Source organism: Balaenoptera borealis (assembly GCF_965194805.1).
Source record: "Balaenoptera borealis genome assembly, chromosome: 2".
Taxonomy (NCBI): domain Eukaryota; kingdom Metazoa; phylum Chordata; class Mammalia; order Artiodactyla; family Balaenopteridae; genus Balaenoptera; species Balaenoptera borealis.
In genome coordinates, this window is record NC_138867.1 from 50,990,533 (window position 1) to 51,014,424 (window position 23,892).

A 23,892-nucleotide genomic window follows, 5' to 3' on the forward strand; every position below is an offset into this window, starting at 1 on the left:
CAGTGTATACATTTCAATCCCAATCGCCCAATTCAGCACACCACCATCCCCACCCCACCGCAGTTTTCCCCCCTTGGTGTCCATATGTCCATTCTCTACATCTGTGTCTCAACTTCTGCCCTGCAAACTGGCTCATCTGTACCATTTTTCTAGGTTCCACATACATGCATTAATATACAATATTTGTTTTTCTCTTTCTGACTTACTTCACTCTGTATGACAGTCTCTAGATCCATCCACGTCTCAACAAATGACTCAATTTCGTTCCTTTTTACGGCTGAGTAATATTCCATTGTATATATGTACCACAACTTCTTTATCCATTCGTCTGTTGATGGGCATTTAGGTTGCTTCCATGACCTGGCTATTGTAAATAGTGCTGCAATGAACATTCGGGTGCATGTGTCTTTTTGAATTACGGCTTTCTCTGGATATATGCCCAGTAGTGGGATTGCTGGGTCATATGGTAATTCTATTTTTAGTTTTTTAAGGAACCTCCATATTGTTCTCCATAGTGGCTGTATCAATTTACATTCCCACCAACAGTGCAAGAGGGTTCCCTTTTCTCCACACCCTCTCCAGCATTTGTTGTTTGTAGATTTTCTGATGATGCCCATTCTAACAGGAGTGAGGTGATACCTCATTGTAGTTTTGATTTGCATTTCTCTAATAATTAGTGATGTTGAGCATGTTTTCATGTGCTTCGTGGCCGTCTGTATGTCTTCTTTGGAGAAATGTCTGTTTAGGTCTTCTGCCCATTTTTGGATTGGGGTGTTTGTTTCTTTAATATTGAGCTGAATGAGCTGTTTATATATTTTGGAGATTAATCCTTTGTCCGTTGATTCATTTGCAAATATTTTCTCCCATTCTGAGGGTTGTCTTTTCGTCTTGTTTATGGTTTCCTTTGCTGTGCAAAAGCTTTGAAGTTTCATTAGGTCCCACTTGTTTATTTTTGTTTTTATTTCCATTACTCTAGGAGGTGGATCAAAAAAGATCTTGCTGTGATTTATGTCGAAGAGTGTTCTTCCTATGTTTTCCTCTAAGAGTTTTATAGTGTCCAGTCTTATATTTAGGTCTCTAATCCATTTTGAGTTTATTTTTGTGTATGGTGTTAGGGAGTATTCTAATTTCATTCTTTTACATGTAGCTGTCCAGTTTTCCCAGCACCACTTATTAAAGAGACTGTCTTTTCTCCATTGTATATCTTTGCCTCCTTTGTCATAGATTAGTTGACCATAGGTGCGTGGGTTAATCTCTGGGCTTTCTATCTTGTTCCATTGATCTGTGTTTCTGTTTTTGTGCCAGTACCATATTGTCTTGATTACTGTAGCTTTGTAGTATAGTCTGAAGTCAGGGAGTCTGATTCCTCCAGCTCCATTTTTTTCCCTCAAGACTGCTTTGGCTATTTGGGGTCTTTTGTGTCTCCATACAAATTTTAAGATGATTTGTTCTAGCTCCGTAAAAAATGCCATTGGTAATTTGATAGGGATCGCATTGAATCTGTAGATTGCTTTGGGTAGTATAGTCATTTTCACAATGTTGATTCTTCCAATCCAAGAACATGGTATATCTCTCCATCTGTTGGTATCATCTTTACTTTCTTTCATCAGTGTCTTATAGTTTTCTGCATACAGGTCTTTTGTCTCCCTAGGTAGGTTTATTCCTAGGTATTTTATTCTTTTTGTTGCAATGGTAAATGGGAGTGTTTCCATAATTTCTCTTTCAGATTTTTCATCATTAGTGTATAGGAATGCAAGAGATTTCTGTGCATTAATTTTGTATCCTGCAACTTTACCATATTCATTAATTAGCTCTAGCAGTTTTCTGGTGGCAGTTTTAGGATTCTCTATGTATAGTATCATGTCATCCACAAACAGTGACAGTTTTACTTCTTCTTTTCCAATTTGTATTCCTTTTATTTCTTTTTCTTCTGTGATTGCTGTGGCTAGGACTTCCAGAACTATGTTGAATAATAGTGGTGAGAGTGGACATCCTTGTCTTGTTCCTGATCTTAGAGGAAATGCTTTCAGTTTTTCACCATTGAGAATGATGTTTGCTGTGGGTTTGTCATATATGGCCTTTATTATGTTGAGGTAGGTTCCCTCTATGCCCACTTTCTGGAGAGTTTTTATCAGAAATGGGTGTTGAATTTTGTCAAAAGCTTTTTCTGCATCTATTGAGATGATCATATGGTTTTTATTCTTCAATTTGTTAATATGGTGTATCACATTGATTGATTTGCGTATATTGAAGAATCCTTGCATCCCTGGGATAAATCCCACTTGATCGTGGTGTATGATCCTTTTAATGTGTTGTTGGATTCTGTTTGCTAGTATTTTGTTGAGGATTTTTGCATCTATATTCATCAGTGATACTGGTCTGTAATTTTCTTTTTTTGTAGTGTCTTTGTCTGGTTTTGGTATCAGGGTGATGGTGGCCTCATAGAACGAGTTTGGGAGTGTTCCTTCCTCTGCAATTTTTTGGAAGAGTTTGAGAAGGATAGGTGTTAGCTCTTCTCTAAATGTTTGATAGAATTCACCTGTGAAGCCATCTGGTCCTGGACTTTTGTTTGTTGGAAGATTTTTAATCACAGTTTCAATTTCATTACTTGTGATTGTTCTGTTCATATTTTCTGTTTCTTCCTGGTTCAGTCTTGGAAGGTTATACCTTTCTAAGAATTTGTCCATTTCTTCCAGGTTGTCCATTTTATTGGCATAAAGTTGCTTGTAGTAGTCTCTTAGGATGCTTTGTATTTCTGCGGTGTCTGTTGTAACTTCTCCTTTTTCATTTCTGATTTTATTGATTTGAGTCCTCTCCCTCTTTTTCTTGATGAGTCTGGCTAATGGCTTATCAATTTTGTTTATCTTCTCAAAGAACCAACTTTTAGTTTTATTGATCTTTGCTATTGTTTTCTTTGTTTCTATTTCATTTATTTCTGCTCTGATCTTTATGATTTCTTTCCTTCTGCTAACTTTGGGTTTTGTTTGTTCTTCTTTCTCTAGTTCCTTTAGGTGTAAGGTTAGATTGTTTACTTGAGCTTTTTCTTGTTTCTTTAGGTAGGCTTGTATAGCTATAAACTTCCCTCTTAGAACTGCTTTTGCTGCATCCCATAGGTTTTGGGTCGTCGTGTTTTCATTGTCATTTGTCTCTAGGTATTTTTTTATTTCCTCTTTGATTTCTTCAGTGATCTCTTGGTTATTTAGTAACGTATTGTTTAGCCTCCATGTGTTTGTCTTTTTTACGTTTTTTTCCCTGTAATTCATTTCTAATCTCATAGCGTTGTGGTCAGAAAAGATGCTTGATATGATTTCGATTTTCTTAAATTTACTGAGGCTTGATTTGTGACCCAAGATGTGATCTATCCTGGAGAATGTTCCGTGCGCACTTGAGAAGAACGTGTAATCTGCTGTTTTTGGATGGAATGTCCGATATATATCAATTAAATCTATCTGGTCTATTGTGTCATTTAAAGCTTCTGTTTCCTTATTTATTTTCATTTTGGATGATCTGTCCATTGGTGTAAGTGAGGTGTTAAAGTCCCCCACTATTATTGTGTTACTGTCGATTTCCTCTTTTATAGCTGTTAGCAGTTGCCTTATGTATTGAGGTGCTCCTATGTTGGGTGCATATATATTTATAATTGTTATATCTTCTTCTTGGATTGATCCCTGGATCATTATGTAGTGTCCTTCCTTGTCTCTTGTAACATTCTTTAATTTAAAGTCTATTTTATCTGATATGAGTATAGCTACTCCAGCTTTCTTTTGATTTCCATTTGCATGGAATATCTTTTTCCATCCCCTCACTTTCAGTCTGTATGTGTCCCTAGGTCTAAAGTGGGTCTCTTGTAGACAGCATATATATGGGTCTTGTTTTTGTATCCATTCAGCCAGTCTATGTCTTTTGGTTGGGGCATTTAATCCATTCACGTTTAAGGTAATTATCGATATGTATGTTCCTATGACCATTTCCTGAATTGTTTTGGGTTTGTTTTTGTAGGTCCTTTTCTTCTCTTGTGTTCCCCACTTAGAGAAGTTCCTTTAGCATTTGTTGTAGAGCTGGTTTGGTGGTGCTGAATTCTCTTAGCTTTTTCTTGTCTGTAAAGCTTTTGATTTCTCCATCAAATCTAAATGAGATCCTTGCCGGGTAGAGTAATCTTGGTTGTAGGTTCTTCCCTTTCATCACTTTAAGTATATCATGCCACTCCCTTCTGGCTTGCAGAGTTTCTGCTGAGAAATCAGCTGCTAACCTTATGGGAGTTCCCTTGTATGTTATTTGTCGTTTTTCCCTTGCTGCTTTCAATAATTTTTCTTTGTCTTTAATTTTTGCCACTTTGATTACTATGTGTCTTGGCGTGTTTCTCCTTGGGTTTATTCTGTATGGGACTCTCTGCGCTTCCTGGACTTGGGTGGCTATTTCCTTTCCCATGTTAGGGAAGTTTTCGACTATAATCTCTTCAAATATTTTCTCTGGTCCTTTCTCTCTCTCTTCTCCTTCTGGGACCCCTATAATGCGAATGTTGTTGCGTTTAATGTTGTCCCAGAGGTCTCTTAGGCTGTCTTCATTTCTTTTCATTCTTTTTTCTTTAGTCTGTTCCGCAGCAGTGAATTCCACCATTCTGTCTTCCAGGTCACTTATCCGTTCTTCTGCCTCAGTTATTCTGCTATTGATTCCTTCTAGTGTAGTTTTCATTTCAGTTATTGTATTGGTCATCTCTGTTTGTTTGTTCTTTAATTCTTCTAGGTCTTTGTTAATCATTTCTTGCATCTTCTCAATCTTTGCCTCCATTCTTATTCCGAGGTCCTGGATCATCTTCACTATCATTATTCTGAATTCTTTTTCTGGAAGGTTGCCTATCTCCACTTCATTTAGTTGTTTTTCTGGGGTTTTTTCTTGTTCCTTCATCTGGTACATAGCCCTCTGCCTTTTCATCTTCTCTGTCTTTCTGTAACTGTGTCTGATTTTTGGATTTTCTACTTAAATGTTACCTACTTTGTGTAAATAATTGAGAATTTACTCTAAATATCATTCTGTAATTATTAAATAGTTTAAGCATCCTGTGCTTAAACAAGGGAATCCGGTTTTATTTTACCATGTTTAAATTCTCAGAAGTTTGTTAATATAATAAAACTTAGCTGTTTCTAAGAGTACTATTTGCTGGAATTAATTTACTTTTGTAATAGCTTTAGAATAAAGCATTTGTAAGATTTAAGTTTTGTTTTCCTAGTTGGAAATATTATTTGCTGTTCTATTAGTGGTATCAGAGAGAAGACATTAAATGCTTTATGAAAGTGTTACAAAAGATTTAAATTTCAGGTCAGTTTTCTATGGGAAAGAGAGAAATTTCTTGGATCTTATATTCTTTTTTTAATGAGTCTATTAGGAGAGAAGTGAAGAGAAAAATGAGTCATTTAGGTCAGCACTTTAAAAGCAGAACATTAAATCTATCACATCAATAAGCATTATTTGGGAAAAAGGGTTTCATGGCCAGTTAAGTTTGGAAAACACTGGACTAAATATTCAAATACTCCTCTTTACTGTGGGACTGATGAGAACCTTTAAAATGTACATCTGTGTAGTGACTATCCAAGATGACAAAAACATTAATATCCAAGGAATATACTTTGAGGAAATGCTGCTGTAGATAACAGCTTTTGCCCTTTTCCTGTATGTCTTCCGGTGGCTGCATCTCATTTTTACGCTTTTACAGTTTTGTCCTGCCACAATTATTTTCTTATAACTCCTTAAGAAGACAGTGTTTTGTAAGGCACTAAGTTCATGGTGCATACATTGTCCCCCCCCCCCCCCCGCTTTTTTTAAGTACATTTAAGATCAATAGTATATAAGATATACTCTTCTAATTTCAACCTGTGAGAAACGCTGGCTAATGAAATGTGGGAAAATACCTTATACATACAGACATACACAACAATGTACAAACGTTCAGACATATATGTACAAACATACATGAGTGCATTTGTATGTATATAAACATACACACACAAAGTATATAGATTCTGATGAATCTACATCTGCTTTGGCTTTCAGAGTCTGTGTTCTCTTGCTTGATTGCTGCTGTTATGGAGTTGGGATACATTTAACTAGTTGTCTATGTGGCTTCCTAGTCTTATAGCCATGTTATTACAAGGCTTGCTGTGGCAGAATAGAAATAGTGCAGCAACTGGAGAAAGCAACTTCTCCAGTTGGTATAGGACTCCATAATTTTTTTTTTTTTTTTTTTTTTTTTTTTTTTTTGAGCCGAGGAAGGTTTATTGCAGGGCCAAACAAGGAGAACCGGTGACTTGTGCTCAAAAACCCCTAACTCAGAACTCTATAAAATTTTATAATATCAGATGCTACTGTGTAGAGTAAATATCTCTGATAGTTGCATAATAGTGTTGTTTGATCTGGAGGAATATAATGCAAATTGAGTGAAATTTTTTTGGTTTATTTGAAATAATGTTATAACTTTTCATCAGTATTTAGCAATTAAAACTTGATCTAGGCATAATGGGCAAGCATTTATAATATTGCAGTATTTGGAAACTTTTTTTGTAATAAATGTTGGGAATTTTGATTAGGTTTAAGGTAATGCTACTTTGAAAATTTTAACTTCTAAGCTTCTTTCTTTTTTTTTTAAATTAATTACTTAATTTATTTTTGGCTGCGTTGGGTCTTCGTTGCTTCCTGCGGGCTTTTTCTAGTTGTGGCGAATGGGGGCTACTCTTCGCTGTGGTGCACAGGCTTCTCATTGCGGTGGCTTCTCTTGTTGCAGAGCATGGGCTCTAGGAGCTCGGTCTTCAGTAGTTGTGGCATGCAGGCTCAGTAGTTGTGTTGCGCGGGCTCTAGAGTGCAGGCTCAGTAGCTGTGGCGCACAGGCTTAGTTGCTCCACAGCATGTGGGATCTTCCTGGACCAGGGGTTGAACCCATGTCCCCTGCATTGGCAGGCGGATTCTTAACCACTGTGCCACCAGAGAAGTCCCTCTAAGCTTATTTCTGACTCATCTTTAAAAAGGGGATACTTTAAATTTTTTACTTTTTAAAAGTTAAGAATTATATCAAGGAAAGAGAAAAATTCAATGGCTAACATAACAGGTACCTGGTTTTCCATATTTCCATTGTAATAATTTTCCATATTTCCATTGTAATAATTTTCCATATTTCCATTGTAATAATTTTCCATATATTTCAAATATTTAGGAAATAAAACATTACAAATGCAGTGGAATGTCTATATCTTTTTTTTTTTTCCTATATCTTTCTTTGCTCATTCTGTTGTCTTTTTGTTGAGCAGAAGTTTTTAATTTTAGTATAATCGGATTTATTGATTTCCTTCTTTTGATTTTATTCTTTTTGTTTCTTGTTTAATAAATCCATTTTCTTCACACGTGGTTCTTTATTCCATCTGGGATTTATTTTTCGACATGATATGAAGTAAGTTTCCATTTTTATTATTTTTTTATAAGGGCAACAGTGCTATAATGCTCTATTGAAAAATCCATTAAAAAATATCTTTTGCATGCTTTCTTCCATCCCTCTTAGAACATGTTACTTAGTAGATGCAGTGCTTATGGCAAGTTTCAGATTTGAGAATGTTGTTACCACAGTGTAAACAGAATGACTAAATTTTAGGTGAAAGGAACTTTCTTTCCCTAGGACCCTCAGATGATTCTCTAACCATAATATTTGATTTACATACTTGGTTTCTTTAGTGGTAAGGTTTCTGATCCAATAATAACCTTTCAATTTTGGAAATTTTAAGTAATTAAAAAATATTTTTTTTTTACTTAGGTTATTTATGCAACCTTCAATAAAACAAGCAGGAAGCTACTTAAAAATTAGCGTCAGTGTACTCTTTCAGCCTTGTAAGAGGCAGTGTATAATGTAGACTGTGGTACAGCCAGAAGGTTTATAGTTTGGGGGTGGGGTGTGTGGGGGTTACTGTCTGTCAAGCAGAGGAAGGGCCATCTTCATGGGCAGGTTGACTACCAGCATAGAAATGGGGAGTTTTTCAGATGGAAAGCCAGTTGATGGAGTTTAAGAAGGGACTTCGAGTGACATGTACATGACTGTGGCAAACCCTGAATTCACTGTGGGAGGTGCAGCTGGGATCTGGGCAGAGGTATTTTTAACAAGGTGCATTGAAATTCTCCTGTCTTTCCACTCTTCTGCCTTTTATGGGTCTCCCAGTTCTGTCACACTTTCTTACAGTTTTGAGTTTTCCTGCTTGATCATCCTTTGTGTTTCAAAAACACTGTTACAGGTTTTAAACTCTGCGGTAGTCTGTGTTTTCACAAAATGAATTCTGAATTCACTTATATTCAGCAAATATATTGAGTAAGATGTTGTGGGAAAAACCCGAACGAACTTTTGGGCCAACCCAATAATTTCCAAAGGAAATATCAAAAATATGTGTTTGAGACATCAAGATATTAGGCCACTCTAAAACCAGGAAGAAAGGAAACTTTAGTAAGTTTCTTATAGTCCATTTTGGTTTTGTAATGATGTGTCTGATACCCATATTATATGAAAATGAGCTTTAGAATGTTTTTCTTAAAAGGAGATGAAAAAATGGAAGGTGCTTTTTATCCTTTTAGGAAAGTTATTTACATGTGTATTTCAGAAGAAAATATGTAATTCAGTGATCTTGACTGCATAATAGAGTAAAAATAGTACCATAATAGTACCAAGTAGTAAAAGAGCCAATGAGTAGGATAATATCATTCATATTAGTATCTCTTCTTATGCCTAGCATGGAATCAGAAAATTAGAAAATGTTTATTGAAAGAGTTAAGAGATAAGGATAAAATATTATAAAATTATTATTCTGTTTCTTTTCAGCAGAGAAATAGAATCTATTTCATAATTATTCTCTCATGTTTGCCTTACTTACATTTTCCTGGTGGTCTTAAGTCCCTGAGACATCGCCATTTATTTCAGGTCCCAGCTCCATGCTCACTGCTCTAGTGTGCGGAATTCCCTTCACTGCTATAGGCAGGCTGTAGTAGTGGTCAAGCATTAGGCTGCTCCAAGTCTAGAACTCAAATCAACCACCCTGACAGTTATGCCAAGGCTCATTCTCATGCTGGACACCGAAGTGTCTGGTTACTCTTGCCTTTATGCAGCAGACTTCTTTGGAAGTAGTGTTGACCTGTGATTTCTTCTTGTTCATTTCTCTGTTGCTGTATGCTTCTCTGGGATTCTTCCAATGATTCTGATGGCTTGATGGCACTTGTTTGCCCCCGTATGGAATTAGTTTATTATCTTCTTAGAAGTTTTCTGATGTCTCAGCTGAAGGTGTAAGGTAGACTCAGGATGAGTTACAGTCTGGATCTGGTTCTGGATACTTGGGGTTTCTTTCTTCTTCAAAAATCTAGGTTTATTCTATGAAAAGTTATGTTTAGGGTCTGGTTAAGGGAAGATTTGTTTTGTTTTGTTTCGTATTCTTGCATTTATTTATCAAGTATTTATTGAATCATGTCTTAGAAGTTGTGTTAGACGCTCTTCTGCCAGTCTTCTCCCCACCTCTTCATTCTGTAAATTCAGGTTCTGATTTTTTTTCCCCGTTACTTGTGAATTGCTGCAAAGTTCATTGTCTCTATGCAGTAAGTACTTCCTCTTTCTTTTGTAGCTCAGGAATAGCTAATTTTGTTCTTATTTGTGTTTGTCATATTTTAAATGCTCCTCTCTTTTCTTAAACTGTGTGCTTTTTGTTTTCCCTTATGATCTGGCTTCCTAGTCTTGCAGTTAAACTAGAGTGCATCATGATTAATTTCATCTTTTTCTCTGCATGCAGTACTGTACTGACTTCTTCCCTTTGTTAGGAGGGAAAACACAGCTAGTTTTCATTCAGATATCTCTTTCCTATACTTATTTGTGTACATGTCATCGTTATGGGTTAAATGCATCTCTGGTCCTTTTGTGGAGGAAGATCAAGAGAGATTTAAGGGTGAGTGTGCTGACAGTTTGATTTCCTTTTGGGGGGCGCTTTCAAGTCCTGGTGTTTGTGAATTAACTTATTGCCACAGTGCCAGTTATATGCCTTACACTGTACTAAATGCTGACAATTTGAAGATGACTAGAAATAGTTCATGTCCTCAGGGGGATTATCCTGTTCTTAAGCTCTTCACATTAGCCATTTTTATTTATAATTATGTAATATCTGGGTGTTTTTTCCCCCCTGCTAGATTGTAAGCTTTTTGAGGACAAGGACTAGGTGTGTCTTAATCAGCTTTTTTTCCCACAGCACCCAACACAATGCCTGGGAGTTACAGTTCCTTGTTGAATATTTTTAATTGCATGAGTATGTCATCTTTTCCTTAGGTCATTTCATAGTAGAACACTTGGCATAGTGCTTTGCATGTATTGGATAATCAGCACATTTGTTAAATCATTTAAAAATCTAGAAATGTTCCTATTACCTTTAGAAACAGTGAATAAAAAGAAAAGGCAGGTGAGAAAACATCTGCACTCTAGGCTCTTAGAATCTGTGGATTTGGAACTAGAGTACTTAACATTTGATGAATATGCCTAATCAGCACCTCAAGACCTCAGAAGCTCCTATAAAATGATCAAAACTGTTTCTTTGTGAAAAATGGCTGCAAAGGAAAAACCAGTTGCTATTACAGGTGTGGGAAGCATAGCAGCATCTAAGAAAGTAATGGCTCTTAGCCAGGAAATAAAAGTTTTAGATACATTGTTTTACAGAGTAGCGTATAGCATTTAATCATGGCTTGAGTTCATGTGACTTGGTGTGGAAACTGAGTGTGGTGGCCCATGCCCATTTAGCTGGTCAAGTCACAGGTAAAACTCGAAAAGAAATAGGAAGATTATGCTATCATGATATGATTTTCCCAGGTAAGATGCTGATACACAAAGAAAGTGTGATTTGGCAAGGTCAAGAGCTTGTACAAATCTTTCTGTATTTGTGAACTTTGGGATTTAGAAAATATAAGACTTTATCTTTTGGTTATTTCAGGGACTTGCTGTAACTGAGGTTACAAATGGGAATTTGTGTGCTTTTTCCTCCTCCCTCTTCTTCCTTCTCTTCTCCTCCCTCACTCTTCACTTATACATCCACCAGCTTCTCCAAGCCCACCCTGTTTTCCTGCTTCTCTTCTCTGCTTCTCAACCTTCCCTTTCCCTCTGACACCATCTTCACACTCTTCTCACAGTGCCACAGTGTTACGGCAAATTAGTTTTCTTCCTGGAAACACTCAGTGGATTAAAGACTCCTTTAAGCAAATTATGGGAAACTGAGAAGGGTGGGAATCGACACTATTTTACTTTTTCCTTTCAGTCCTTGCTAACTAAGGAGAATGTCCTTTTATTTTTTTCTTTTTAGTCCTTGCTAAATAAGGAGAATGTCCTTTTATTTCTAGATGTTAATGTACTCTGTGACTTTAAGTAGAGAAAGTGATTTGCAATAAATTTTTTGTCATTCATTATTAATGATGTTTAGTAATTCTAGAATGATTCGTAATTCACAGTATACTTTCTTTTAGGTCCGTATTGAAACAGCTACCACTCTGAAGTTAAATATCCTTTAAAAACTTTTAAAACACTTCATTGAAAAGAATTTTAACAACACTTTAAAATTGTTACTTATTTTTAAAATTAATTTATGAGATAGTTTAAAATGTAATTTTTGATTGGTTTGTTGCATTTGGTTTTTACATAATTTTTATCCTGATAAATTTCATATATTCTGAATTTCATATATTCTCAGTATTCCTTAACTGCTCTTCACCTGTTGATGATTTTGAGTTTAGAACAGATCAGTTTCTACCGGTAAGAATATTTATTTCTAGGTTTTATAACAATTTCTGGTTATGTCTTTTAGAATGTTGTGTTATTTTATAGCTGAAATTATATATGGAGTATCAGTTATTTATTAAAGTTGCATTGAAAAGTATATTAGATTTTTTGGAAGTGATTGCTTTTATTGGTAACTTTAATTTGAAATAGTTTACTTTTATTCTGCTTGTTTTTTGTTTAGTTATCTTGTCATCTATTTTGGAGTAGACTGCTGAACTTTTTTTCTCACAGTTATAAAACATAGTAATTTCATTTCATGTTTGTCTGTTACTTTTCATCCTTAGGTTATCCCCCTCTGTTGTCTGTATGTCTATCCTACACTAGATTGCAAATTACTTGAAAAGCAGAATACCAAGTCTTACTCATTTTTTTTTTCCTTCACTCAACTCTCAGCACCTAGTGTGGTGTTTTCACATAATTGGTACTCAGTGAGCACTTGTTAAATATGTCAGTAAGGTTGGGGCATTAGTGTTTGTGTTTCTTGAGAGGACTAAACAAGAAGAAAACTTTATGATAAAATGTCTACCTATATTTCTTATGGGGTCATAGATGGGGAAACTTGTAGAGCAGAAAACTTTCTAAAAGAATCACTAGGTATTTTTGGATGAAAGAAATAGGTTTTACCAATCTATATAAAAATGAACCAGATATGTGAAAGAACAAATGTTTATGTATCTGGCATCCTGTGATTGGTTAACTCCTACTATAATTTTCAAGATGTAGGAGTTAAAAACCAGACATAGGATTTTTGTTTTCTATTTCCCAATCAGAAATATTCTGTTGTTCTTAGAATTACAAGTATTTATCTACAAAAATTTATAATCTCTGCGCAGCATACGTTAAGGCCCACATTAGACAGCTGGTATGTGATTGCAATAATGGCATTCCTTTTGCTTTAATAAGTAGACTTTGCAGAACAATAGGCATATGTGGAAAACCAATGACAAAACACTGTTAAAAGTAGAGTTTAGCAGTATAAAATTTATACATAAAACGTTTAGATACAATTTTCCTCTGAAAACATTACTCAGTGTCTAGATGAACTAAATTCTAAAATGGACACATTTAACAGCAATAAAGAAAAAAACCACTGCCCTAAATATTGGCACCTTGATCATTTTGAAGTTGTATAGGTAATGCTAAGGTTTTGTCTATTTGTCTTGTATTGCTTTGATATTATGATTTAATTTTATTTCTTATTTCTGTCTGTATGTAAAAGGTTTTACATTTCTATTCCAAACTTTTATTTTTTCTTTTTACCTACAGTATTTGGAAACCGTGTTCACACTACTCTTTCAGTTACTGCAGCAAGTTACAGAATGTGACACAAAGATGCATGTTTTACATGTCCTTTCTTGTGTGATTGAAAGAGTCAACATGCAGGTAATTTTGTTGTAAAGCATGAAAATAGATGTTAGAGGAGTAAGTAGAGTATATGTAGAATTCATTAATATCTTTGCTTTATGTATGTTGTTTAAGTGTTAAAACATCATTAAAATATTTCAGTTATGTATCAAAATTGACATTTATGCTCGAGTTTTTATAAAATGACCTAAGAAAATTAAAATTAAAAAATAAAAACTTGGGCTTCCCTGGTGGTGCAGCGGTTGAGAATCCGCCTGCCAATGCAGGGCACACGGGTTCGAGCCCTGGTCTGGGAAGATCCCACATGCCGCGGAGCAACTAGGCCCGTGAGCCACAATTACTGAACCTGCGCGTCTGGAGCCTGTGCTCCGCAACAAGAGAGGCCGCGATAATGAGAGGCCCGCGCACCGCAATGAAGAGTGGCCCCCACTTGCCGCAACTAGAGAAAGCCCTCACACAGAAACGAAGACCCAACACAGCCAAACATACATAAATAAATAAAAATTAAAAATAAATAAATAAATAAAAACTTGGATCAGCAATGTAGAGGTGTTTATTAGAAAGCAAAATTATATATCTCTTAGAAAATTCAGTTTATATTTAATAATATTTCTTAAAATTTAGTGTGTTTGAGTGCATAGTCACAAGTGTCTGTCAGCAAATGCAAATATTCTCAGAAGTCTATTATTTGTACCTTAAAAATTGAGTGTGTTTTGCAGCCTAGTCCACATTATATTCATGATTGGTTTAATATAAAAATGATATGTAAAGTTCTTAACAGTAGATTATTCTATACAGTAGATTATTATCTACTGTGTAGATTATTCTATACAGTAGATTATTCTATACAGTAGATTATTATCTACTGTATATGTACTGTATATGTATTCAGCTTCCCTTATCACTCCTAATCTTTTTGAAAAATTGATAATCCAGGAATCACAGTATAATTATCCTGTAATTTCTTATATCCAAGTTTACCAGTGCATATTTTTACTTGAAAAGCTCTGAGTAAATCTGTGAGGTATTAGGGAAAGATAATACCTCGAGTCCACAGTCCTGAAGTCTGCTCCTGAATCCATTAGTGAATTCTGACACTTGAACCTGTTTACTAATTCTAAAGCAGTTGATGAAAATTGCTATCAGTTATTGAGTAATGACAAGTTTCCAACTTCTGTGCCAGATGATTTGCATTTATTTCTCACTTAAATCTTTGGGTGGGAATTAGAATGTATTACCTCAAACAATTTGAGGCTTTAAGAAACTTACCAAAGTTCAGACATCTGAGTGGCATTGACAGTATTCAAACTCAACGTTATAGTATGTTAACAGCAGTTGCAGTTTTGAGTGACTGTTGATCATTTTGAGCAGATCTGAGTCCTGGTGTCTGAAAGTAGTAATATCTTACAGTTTTCTTAACACTTGGGATTCTTATTACATTAATTACATTATTTCATTTTGATATTGGTTTATAAACAACATTGAGAGAGTTTGATCATTGAAACTGTTTTAAACTTATTTCAAGTCCCTGTCTCTGCTCTTTAGCTTGAGCAAGGTCTTTAACCTTGTGTCCTCATGTATAAAATGGTAAAGTTAAAGATAACTCACAAACACAAAAAAAGATTTCATGAGTACAAAATTATTACAGATGTTCAGTATGCTTTAGGTCACCATACAATTGCAATAAGTTGTTTAAAAAATTGATTATATAAGCAAGATTTGGCAAATTTTTATAATTTAGATATCATCTGGCTAATGGGAATTTCTTAAAGAAGATTTTTTTTTTCTTCTTTTAGAAATGTATTTTCTTACCACCATCTCCCCTAACCTTTAAACCTTTTTCCCCCATTACTCTTGCTTAGTAAATTTAAAAATGCTTTTGTTTCTATCCATACTCATCTTTCATAACACATATAGCCTAAGCAGCTCAGGTGTCTATATCATTAGTAAATAACAATAAGATATAGTTATCCAGTAGTACTTTTTGTTTTCAGAATGCGGGTAGGAAAGGGTTACGAAAAATGTTTTTAGTAGATTCTTTAACATTTTCCCGTGTTAACCTTTGAACAACACCATCATTTATATATCCTTCAGCTATCATTTATATATCAATTTGATTTTTGTTTACTAGGTTGCAAACATTTTGAGCCATCTTATAACAGTGCTTTCTGACATATAATAGTTTTTGAAGTTTTAGGGAACTCACCATTTTTATACCATAGCTTGCAATTATTTGAAGATTATATTTCCTCTACTTTTAAAAAACATAGTTGAAAACCTATAATTAAATTATTCCGGTGCAGGGACCCCATAAATACACAGTCAGGAAAAATGTGTTAATCATCAGGTATGATGTCAGGTAGATAGTCTTTGGACTTAAGCATTTCTAAAGGAAAAGAACAAAATTAAAGGGCCAGCGTGAAATATTAAATGTTCGGTGAAAATGTTACCTAAAATGAGGTGTCATTAGAGACTTACTTTTTTAATTCCCCTGTGAATGGAACCTTTGTTAAAACATTTTTTAGGCTGTCACATATTTGATTTTCACATGTTTTTCTTTTTCTTTTTTTTTGAATTGTCTCCAAGTATTTTTCTCCCTTTTTTAAAATTAATTTTTATTGGAGTATGATTGCTTTACAATGTTGTGTTAGTTTCTTGCTATACAGCAAAGTGAAATCAGTCATACGTATACATGTATCCCCTCTTTTTTAGATTTCTTTCCCATTTAGGTCACCCCAGAGCACTGAGTAGAGTTCCCTGTGCTGTACAGTAGGTTCTCATTAGTTACTGGTTTTATACACAGTAGTGTATATATCACATTTTTCTTAACGTGTTATGAATCAAAGTGGGTATCTCCCTATATAGAATGAACTAACTCATAAGAGTATAATTATAATGCTCATAGTAGGCACCCCCCCAACCCCCCATTCTGTTTTCTTTGGAGAAGTGCCAAAAGATGAGTGCTGTTTTGTCACAATTGTTTAACGCTTGTGGTTCAGTTTCTATTATAGGGTTATTTAGCCCAATGTCTATAAAACATTCTTAATTCCACGTGTTTTTTAAATATTATGTAAATAACTGATAATTGGTCTACCAAAAATCTCATGTTATGATCATTTTCAGAATGTATATGCATAGTATTTTTTTATTTCGCATCATTTCATTGAAAAATTTTAAATGTACACATAAGTTGCAGTAAATCACTACCCGTATATTCTTCACCTAATTTCATCATGACACTTCACCCAGTATATTAGACCTCTCCTTCTTAATCATAACCATGATTAGATTCAGAGGACTTAACATTGATGTAATACTATTTTCTAATATCAAGTCCATATTCAGATTTCCTCAGTTGCCCTAATAATGTATTTTTTAACCTCCTTCCTCCTGCCCTAAGGGAATGTTTGGCTTTCATGTCATCACTTTGTTTTCTAGTTGCCAGCCTTTTTTTTTTTAAACATCTTTATTGGAGTATAATTGCTTTACAATGGTGTGTTAGTTTCTACTGTATAACAGAGTGAATCAGCTATACATATACATATATCCCCATATCTCCTCCCTCTTGCGTCTCCCTCCCACCCTCCCTATGCCACCCCTCCAGGTGGTCGCAGAGCACCGAGCTGATCTCCCTGTGCTATGCGGCTGCTTCTCACTAGCTATCTGTTTTACACTTGGTAGTGTATATATGTCCATGCCACTCTCTCACTTCGTCCCAGCTTACCCTTCCCCCTCCCCGTGTCCTCAAGTCCATTCTCTACATCTGCATCTTTATTCCTGTCCTGCCCCTAGGTTCTTCAGAACCTTTTTTTTTTTTTTATATTCCATATATATGTTTTAGCATACAGTATTTGTTTTTCTCTTTCTGACTTATTTCACTCTGTATGACAGACTCTAGGTCCATCCACCTCACTACAAATAACTCAATTTTGTTTCTTTTTATGGCCGGGTAATATTCCATTGTATATATATGTCCCACATCTTCTTTATCCATTCATCTGTCGATGGACACTTAGGTTGCTTCCATGTCCTGGCTATTGTAAATAGAGCTGCAATAAACATTGTGGTACATGACTCTTTTTGAATTATGGTTTTCTCAGGGTATATGCCCAGTAGTGGGATTGCTGGGTTGTATGGTAGTTCTATTTTTAGTTTTTTAAGGAACCTCCATACTGTTCTCCATAGTGGCTGTATCAATTTACATTCCCACCAACAGTGCAAGAGGGTTCCCTTTTCTCCACACCCTCTCCAGCATTTATTGTTTGCAGATTTTTTGATGATTCGCCGACCCTTTTTTTGTCTTTTGCAACACTGAATCTATGAGTGATTTTTGAAATAGTGTCTTTGAAGCATTAATTGTAATTTAGAACATCATATATTCTAATGAATAACTAGGACTGGGATATAAATATTTCATGACTTTCAAATGTATTTGGGTACTTTGGTTTTATTACTTACCAATTCATAGCCTATACTTCCTTTCTTCCATGCCTTAGAAGGTATTCTGTCTAATTTGTTCAAAACAAAAGCTGGTTTATTTTTCTTATCAGTAGAACATGCTGTTATATGCTGTTTTTAGTTGAATATGAATGCATTAGGCACTCTGAAACCAGTGTTTTTATGTATTAAATGGTTTGCCTTTAGAAATTAATTGGAGGAATCTTTGAGATAGAGCACTTAGTAAAATTAAGTGCTCAGCAAAATTAAGTGCTCAATAAATATCTATTTTAGTAGTATGATTGAGAATTTATATGTAAATAGTCTCTTAATATTTATTCAGTTTTATCTCACTGAAATATTTGGGCAAATATTTAACTTCTTATCTTTCTGTGCCTCCTCCCCCAAACCTGGGGGGAAGAAATCCTACAGTTTTTTCTGGCTACCCTTTTAGTGTATGATGTTTTATAAGCAGAATAAAGAAACTCTTACTCTTTTTGGGAGCAATTTTTAAATTTTAGTCCGTGGGATTGATAGATAGTACTCAAGCTGTGAAGGTCTAGTACTTCTGTTTTATCACCAAGGGTACTCTCGTCAGATCAATTCCAAATACTGTGTGACCGTAAGCCTGAATCTGGAGCACTGTGTCCATTTTCTGTGTGGATCCATTTTATTTTCCAAAAAGCTCAATGTCAAGCTGTGCTGTGCTTAAGGGCATATTTTTAAAACTGGTGAGCTTAATCCATAGTGGAGTTAACAGTTTTATCCTTTGAAAAGGAGTTTCTTCTCCTGTGTTTCTACCATACCTTGTGAACACCTTCACCTTGCATTTGTTGTTTTTCATTATAAGGATTTGTATGTCTACCTTTATATCCTCTTCTTTTTGGTGCCTAGTCTTCAGGGCCTGATACTTGGAAGATGCCATTAGGTAATTGTTGAATGAATGAGTAAGTGCTAACTCTTTTTAAGACACTATAATTTCCAATTAGGTAAGCTGTTTTATTAAGAAGAACCAGGATGTAACAGCATTTTCTATTAAATTCTAAAGAAATAACTGGCCTCAGTATGTTGTTTTCTATTCCTAAATTTTATTTCATGCAATAAATTTGGTACTTGTTTAAAATTGTTAATATTTACCATGGAGCTTTGTGTCTCTATGTAATGTCTAATTTATCTTTAAAAGGATATGTGCCTAATATATTACATCTAGTAAATATTAAATATTTGCTGCCTGGGACCTATTAGGTCTGTCAGCGTTTCTTGAAGTAAGTCGCCTTCTTTACTAATATAATTCTTTTGCTTCCTCTACTCCTGTTGTGATAGATACGACCGTACGTAGGGTGTTTGGTACAGTATTTGCCTCTTCTTTGGAAGCAGAGTGAAGAACACAATATGTTGAGGTGTGCTATTCTGACAACACTTATTCATCTTGTTCAGGTAAGTTACTTCTCCACAGTTTCTTAGTTTAGTATTTTTTCTTCTTTAAAATTTTTTACTGTTTTCATGTGGTCTTTGTCAGTGATAGTAAAAGGTCTTACATTTGTCTCATGTGTGATCTAAACAGTTTAAAAATACCTTTTATATGTTTACTATGGGCATTTTTTGACACTTAAAAATATTCTCTACTTTTAAAAGACGATTTCTTTCATTAGATGTAGTTTTCCCCAGTGATGGTAGACTCGTGATTTGTGCAGTCACTTGTTCTTTGTATGCAGCTTCCTTGGTATTCAGAACTCTTATGCATAAAGTTACTCTCCATTTTCACTCTCTTTCCTTGATTTAATATAAAAATGTTCCCTTTCTCATATTGGGAAGGCAGAAAAACAGGTGAATTGCTTTTGAGGGAAGGAATGAATTTGATTTTCAATATCTTGCCTTTGAGGTACGGGGATGTGCAGCAGGAAGAGAGGACCCTAAAATTCCAGAGAGAGAGAGAGAGAGAGAGAGAGATGGGGGGACTGTAGTCCTCATTTGAACTGTTACAGTGAATTATAGTCTGATGGTGAGAGTATGGCGAGGAAAGCACTTAATGCCAAGACTTAGAATATCTGGCTACAGGGATGCACAAGTGATTTTTACTGCCTTGCCCCAAAGTTTGATAGATTTTTTCCAATGGGGAGGTCTCTTTCGAAATTAAGAATTACTACTCTGAAATGTTCTAATAAGTTAAAAAAAAAAACCTGTCTAATATTAGTTTTAAAAAAACCTTTCTCTGTCACCTTGGTACTTTTTTGAAACATAAATTCATTCTTTCACTAAATATTTATGGATGAGTTTTGCAGTTACAAATTCCTGAAGCAGTTTTAGATACTTGATTAGTGATACAAAATTTTTTTTAAAGTACTTTCTTTTTAATAAATGTCTGGCCTAGCATCTCTTCTTGTCTACCCTTTAATTCTTGTGATTATCCTGAAAAATTATATCCCTTTTATAGTTGGGGATAGAAAGGCTAAGAGAAGGTTAACGAGTAGCCTGAGATTGCTCATGTAAGTGTCAGAACAAAGAGTGATCCCCATATCTTTTGCCCTATATCCCTGCCAAATTTGTTTTTAGACTCAATTTGAGATTTTTATGAGGGAGGTGTGTCTCTTCAGGCAGTGTTACCTCAGGAAATCTTAGGAAGCCATAGTAACTTGCATGGAATGTTTGGAGTATATAGGACCTTTTCCTTTAATCCTGACATTTAAGTACCCTGTGTATTTGTATAGGCCAGGGATACAAGCCTCCGTCTAAGTAATCATCTGCCCTTCCTGGAGAAAGCATGTAACATTTAATATTAAAATTGAGACTAGCTTAAAATAAGTTTTTCAGTCCTTTGAGAAGATTATAGTAGGATTATAGGTAAGTTTCCTTTCATGGAAAACAATGCATCTTTTGACTTTTATTTTTATTTATTTATTTTTTGAAATATAGTTGGTGTACAAGCCACCCTTTGAATTTTAAAATTTAATAGGCAGATATTAGTGTAGGTATTTGTATGTTTTTGTTTTTGTTTTCATTTTTTAAATTCTGGGAGCCCAGACTGATAGTCTCTGACTGAGGAGTGTAATAATGGATGAAAATAAACTTACTCGTCTGCAGTAGTTGGCCTCAGTGGAAGTAGGCATTCATTCATCTAATAAAGATTTTTTTGAACAGTTGCAATATGCAGTACATGGTACTAGACACTGGGATACAGAAATGAATTGGGCAAGCTCTTTGTGAATGTGGCTGTCTAGGGGAAGACTGAATAGCTAAGTGCTCTGTTAGCAATAAGAACATGGTAGTGTGGGGCACTTGGTAGGTTACCCATCTTAGACTTGAGAGTGAGGTGGGACCTCAGGGAAGGCTTCCTTCATAGGTGATACCCAGATAGTGTTGGTGTTAAATGGTGTTGAACAAGAGGTGTTAATGAGATACGGTGGTTCAGGGATGAGAGTGGTAAAGATATTTTAAACAAATTGACCAGCATATGTAAAGCCCCCTGGACATGTGAGAATGGGATACTTTTTTTTTTGAGTTTATATATTGATCGGTTTTGTATGTAGATAGGTTAAGGAGTGAGTTCTTCAAGACTTTTTATGAAAAGTAGCAGTATCTCCATTTCCTATTTGGTGGAGGAATCCACTTGCAACACTTATAGCCCTGTCTCTTTGGCTTTTTATCTCTCTAGCTCTAAGTAACATACTTATATTGTTCATTCTTGATTTAAGCATTTTAGGCATTATCTCTTGACCTCCCTGTTTAGAAGATGAAATTTTAATTCTTTCATTTCCCTCTGTATGACTCCTATTCCTCCCATCCTCCCAATATATCCCTCTGTATGACTACTATTCCTCCCATCCTCCCAATATAGTTAGATTGTAATTTAAATTAGGTCACTATTTAGTGTTTTTATTTGTGTGACTATATAAAGGCTATTGAAGGCATATATCATTATGTTACGGTTAATTTTCTTTCTTGTACAACCATCCTCCTAATCTTCACTCCTATATAATACTTTTGTTTGCTTAAGTTTATAAGTTTTCTATTACTGTGTAACAAATTACCACAAAAGTAATGGCTTAAAAACAACATCCAGAATAACTCATAGTTCTGTAGATCAGAGGTCCAGCACACCTTGTCTGTACTCTTTGATCAGGGTCTGACAGGCTGAAATTGAGGTGTCTGCCAGGCTAAGTTCTCCCCTGCAGGCTTTGAGGAAGATTTGTCTTTACACTCAGTCAGCTTGTTGGCAGAATTCAATTCCTTGATCTGTAGGACTGAGGTCCCGGTTTATTTGCTGTCTGTCAGCTGGGGCACCTCTCAGTTCCTAGAGTCCAGCCACATTCCTTGATACACGGCCCCTTCCATCTTCAGTGTCAGCAGTGGGGAAATTCTTGGCTGTCAAATCCCCTCAGGCTTTGAATCTCTAACTTTCTTTTATGCAAGTAGCCAAAGAAAACTCTCTTTTAAAGGGTTCATGTGGTTAGGTCAGGCTTACCTGTATAATTTTCCTATCATAAGGTCATTGAATTTGGGACCTTAATCACATCTGTAAAGTAATATCTAAATTAGCATTTGATTGAATAACTGGCAAATGGTGTGTGTACACTGGGGTTAAGAATCATAGGTGGTCATCTTAGAATTCTGCCTGCTACATTTAGTTTTCTATGTAACTGAATCCATTCTCTCCACCTGTTATCTAAATATTCCCTCAGTGTGTTTACACACATCAGGTGTTTTATTACTTTCATCATCTTGGAATCTGGAAGATTCTTATGTGCTTTAGTGTGGCCTGTCTTTACTCTATGCTTGTTCACAGCTGTTATAACTGGATCCCCTTTCAGTGTCATCTAAAGGGTTCTTCTTGCCTATCCTTTCTATAGGATACCTGTTTTCTGTACCTGTCTTCTTCCTTGTTTTACTTCCTCTTTCTGATGGAGCCCATAAATGCCAGTGGCATTCTGCAAAAGGTACGTGGGAGGTAAATTTTCTCCAGATTTTGCATGTGTGGAAGTGTCTTACAGCTTTCACATTGACTAATAGTTTGGCTGAGTGTAAAATTCTAGATTATCCCTCAAAATTTTAGAGGCATTTTTCCTTTGTCTTCTAGCTTCTAGAGTTGCTTTTAGGAATCCTGAGCCATTTTAATTCTCGTTTCTTGAATGTTACATCTCTCCTTTCCCTTTGGCAACTTGTATGATCTTCTCTGTGTTCCTGTTTTCAATTTCATGATGATGTGGGTGTATTTTTATTCCACTGTTCTGGACATGTGGTGGATATTGTAAACTGGAAACTCGTGTTCTTGGGTTCTAGATAAGTCTATTGTATTTTGTTGATTATTTCTGCATCTTCATGTTTTTCTTCTGTCTCTTTCTGAACTTCTTATTACTTAGATGATAGATGAATGAACCAGCCCTGTATTTTTCTTCATTTCTGCTTTTTCTTCTCTTTGTCCTTTTGCTCTACTTTCTGGGGTATTTCTTCAACTTTATCATTTACCCTTTCTATTGAGTTTTTCTTTCCTGCTATAATATTTTTAATGTCTATGAGTTCTTTTTTTTTTAAGTTAAAAATTTTTATTTGTTTATTTTTATTGAAGTATAGTTGATTTACAATATTATATTAATTTCAGGTGTACAACATAGACAGTTCAATATTTTTATAGATTATACTCCATTTAAAGTTATTACAAAGTAATGGCTGTATTTCTCTGTGCTGTGTAATATATCCTTGTTGATTATTTTATACATGTTTGTGTCTCTTCATTCCATATCCTATTTTTCCCCTCCCCCTTCGATGAGTTCTTTTTTGTATTGTTGAATAATCATTTTACAGCATTTCATTTTTTTTTTCATGAATACAATGTTTTCTTTTATTCTGACAAGGATATTAATGATGTATTCTTCTAAGCTTTCATCTCTTTGTGTGGTCTCTGTTTCCTTCAAGTTGCTGTTTTCTATTTTACTGTTTTGTTCTCTGTTTTTCATATTAGATATTTTAATCATATATGTTGATCCTTGGTTGCCTACTTTTTTTTTTTTTCCCTTGTGAAAATTTGAAGCATGTACAAAAGAAGGAAGAACAGTATAATGAGTCCTTAGGTAACCATCACCCAACTAAAAGAGCTATATCAACATTTTGTATAAATTTAAGAGTGGGCACTAAAAAGCTAATTGGAAGGGTTAAGTATGTATGCGAAGCTTGCTGATTGTGGATTTTTCCTTTAGGATTATCTAGCTGGAGGTTTTTTTTTTGTATGGGACAAATGTTTTGGTTCCGTGTTTTTCAGATCTTTCCTTAGTGAAAGA

General features: G+C 35.0%; 1 protein-coding gene across 9 annotated transcripts in view; it reads left to right on the forward strand.

The window, feature by feature from the left end:
- The window catches only part of IPO11 (importin 11), a 485,545-nt gene that overhangs the window by 69,578 nt on the left and 392,075 nt on the right, over nt 1-23,892 (forward strand). For all 9 annotated transcript variants that reach the window (XR_014242109.1, XM_082383176.1, XM_082383170.1 and 6 more), the window contains 4 exons: nt 11,506-11,539; nt 11,751-11,791; nt 13,085-13,201; nt 18,944-19,057. Coding sequence is in view for 8 of the 9 variants with exons in the window: in XM_082383176.1 (XP_082239302.1) it covers nt 11,506-11,539; nt 11,751-11,791; nt 13,085-13,201; nt 18,944-19,057 (306 nt within the window). In the remaining variant the exon portion in view is untranslated. The remainder of the gene's footprint in view (nt 1-11,505; nt 11,540-11,750; nt 11,792-13,084; nt 13,202-18,943; nt 19,058-23,892) is intronic.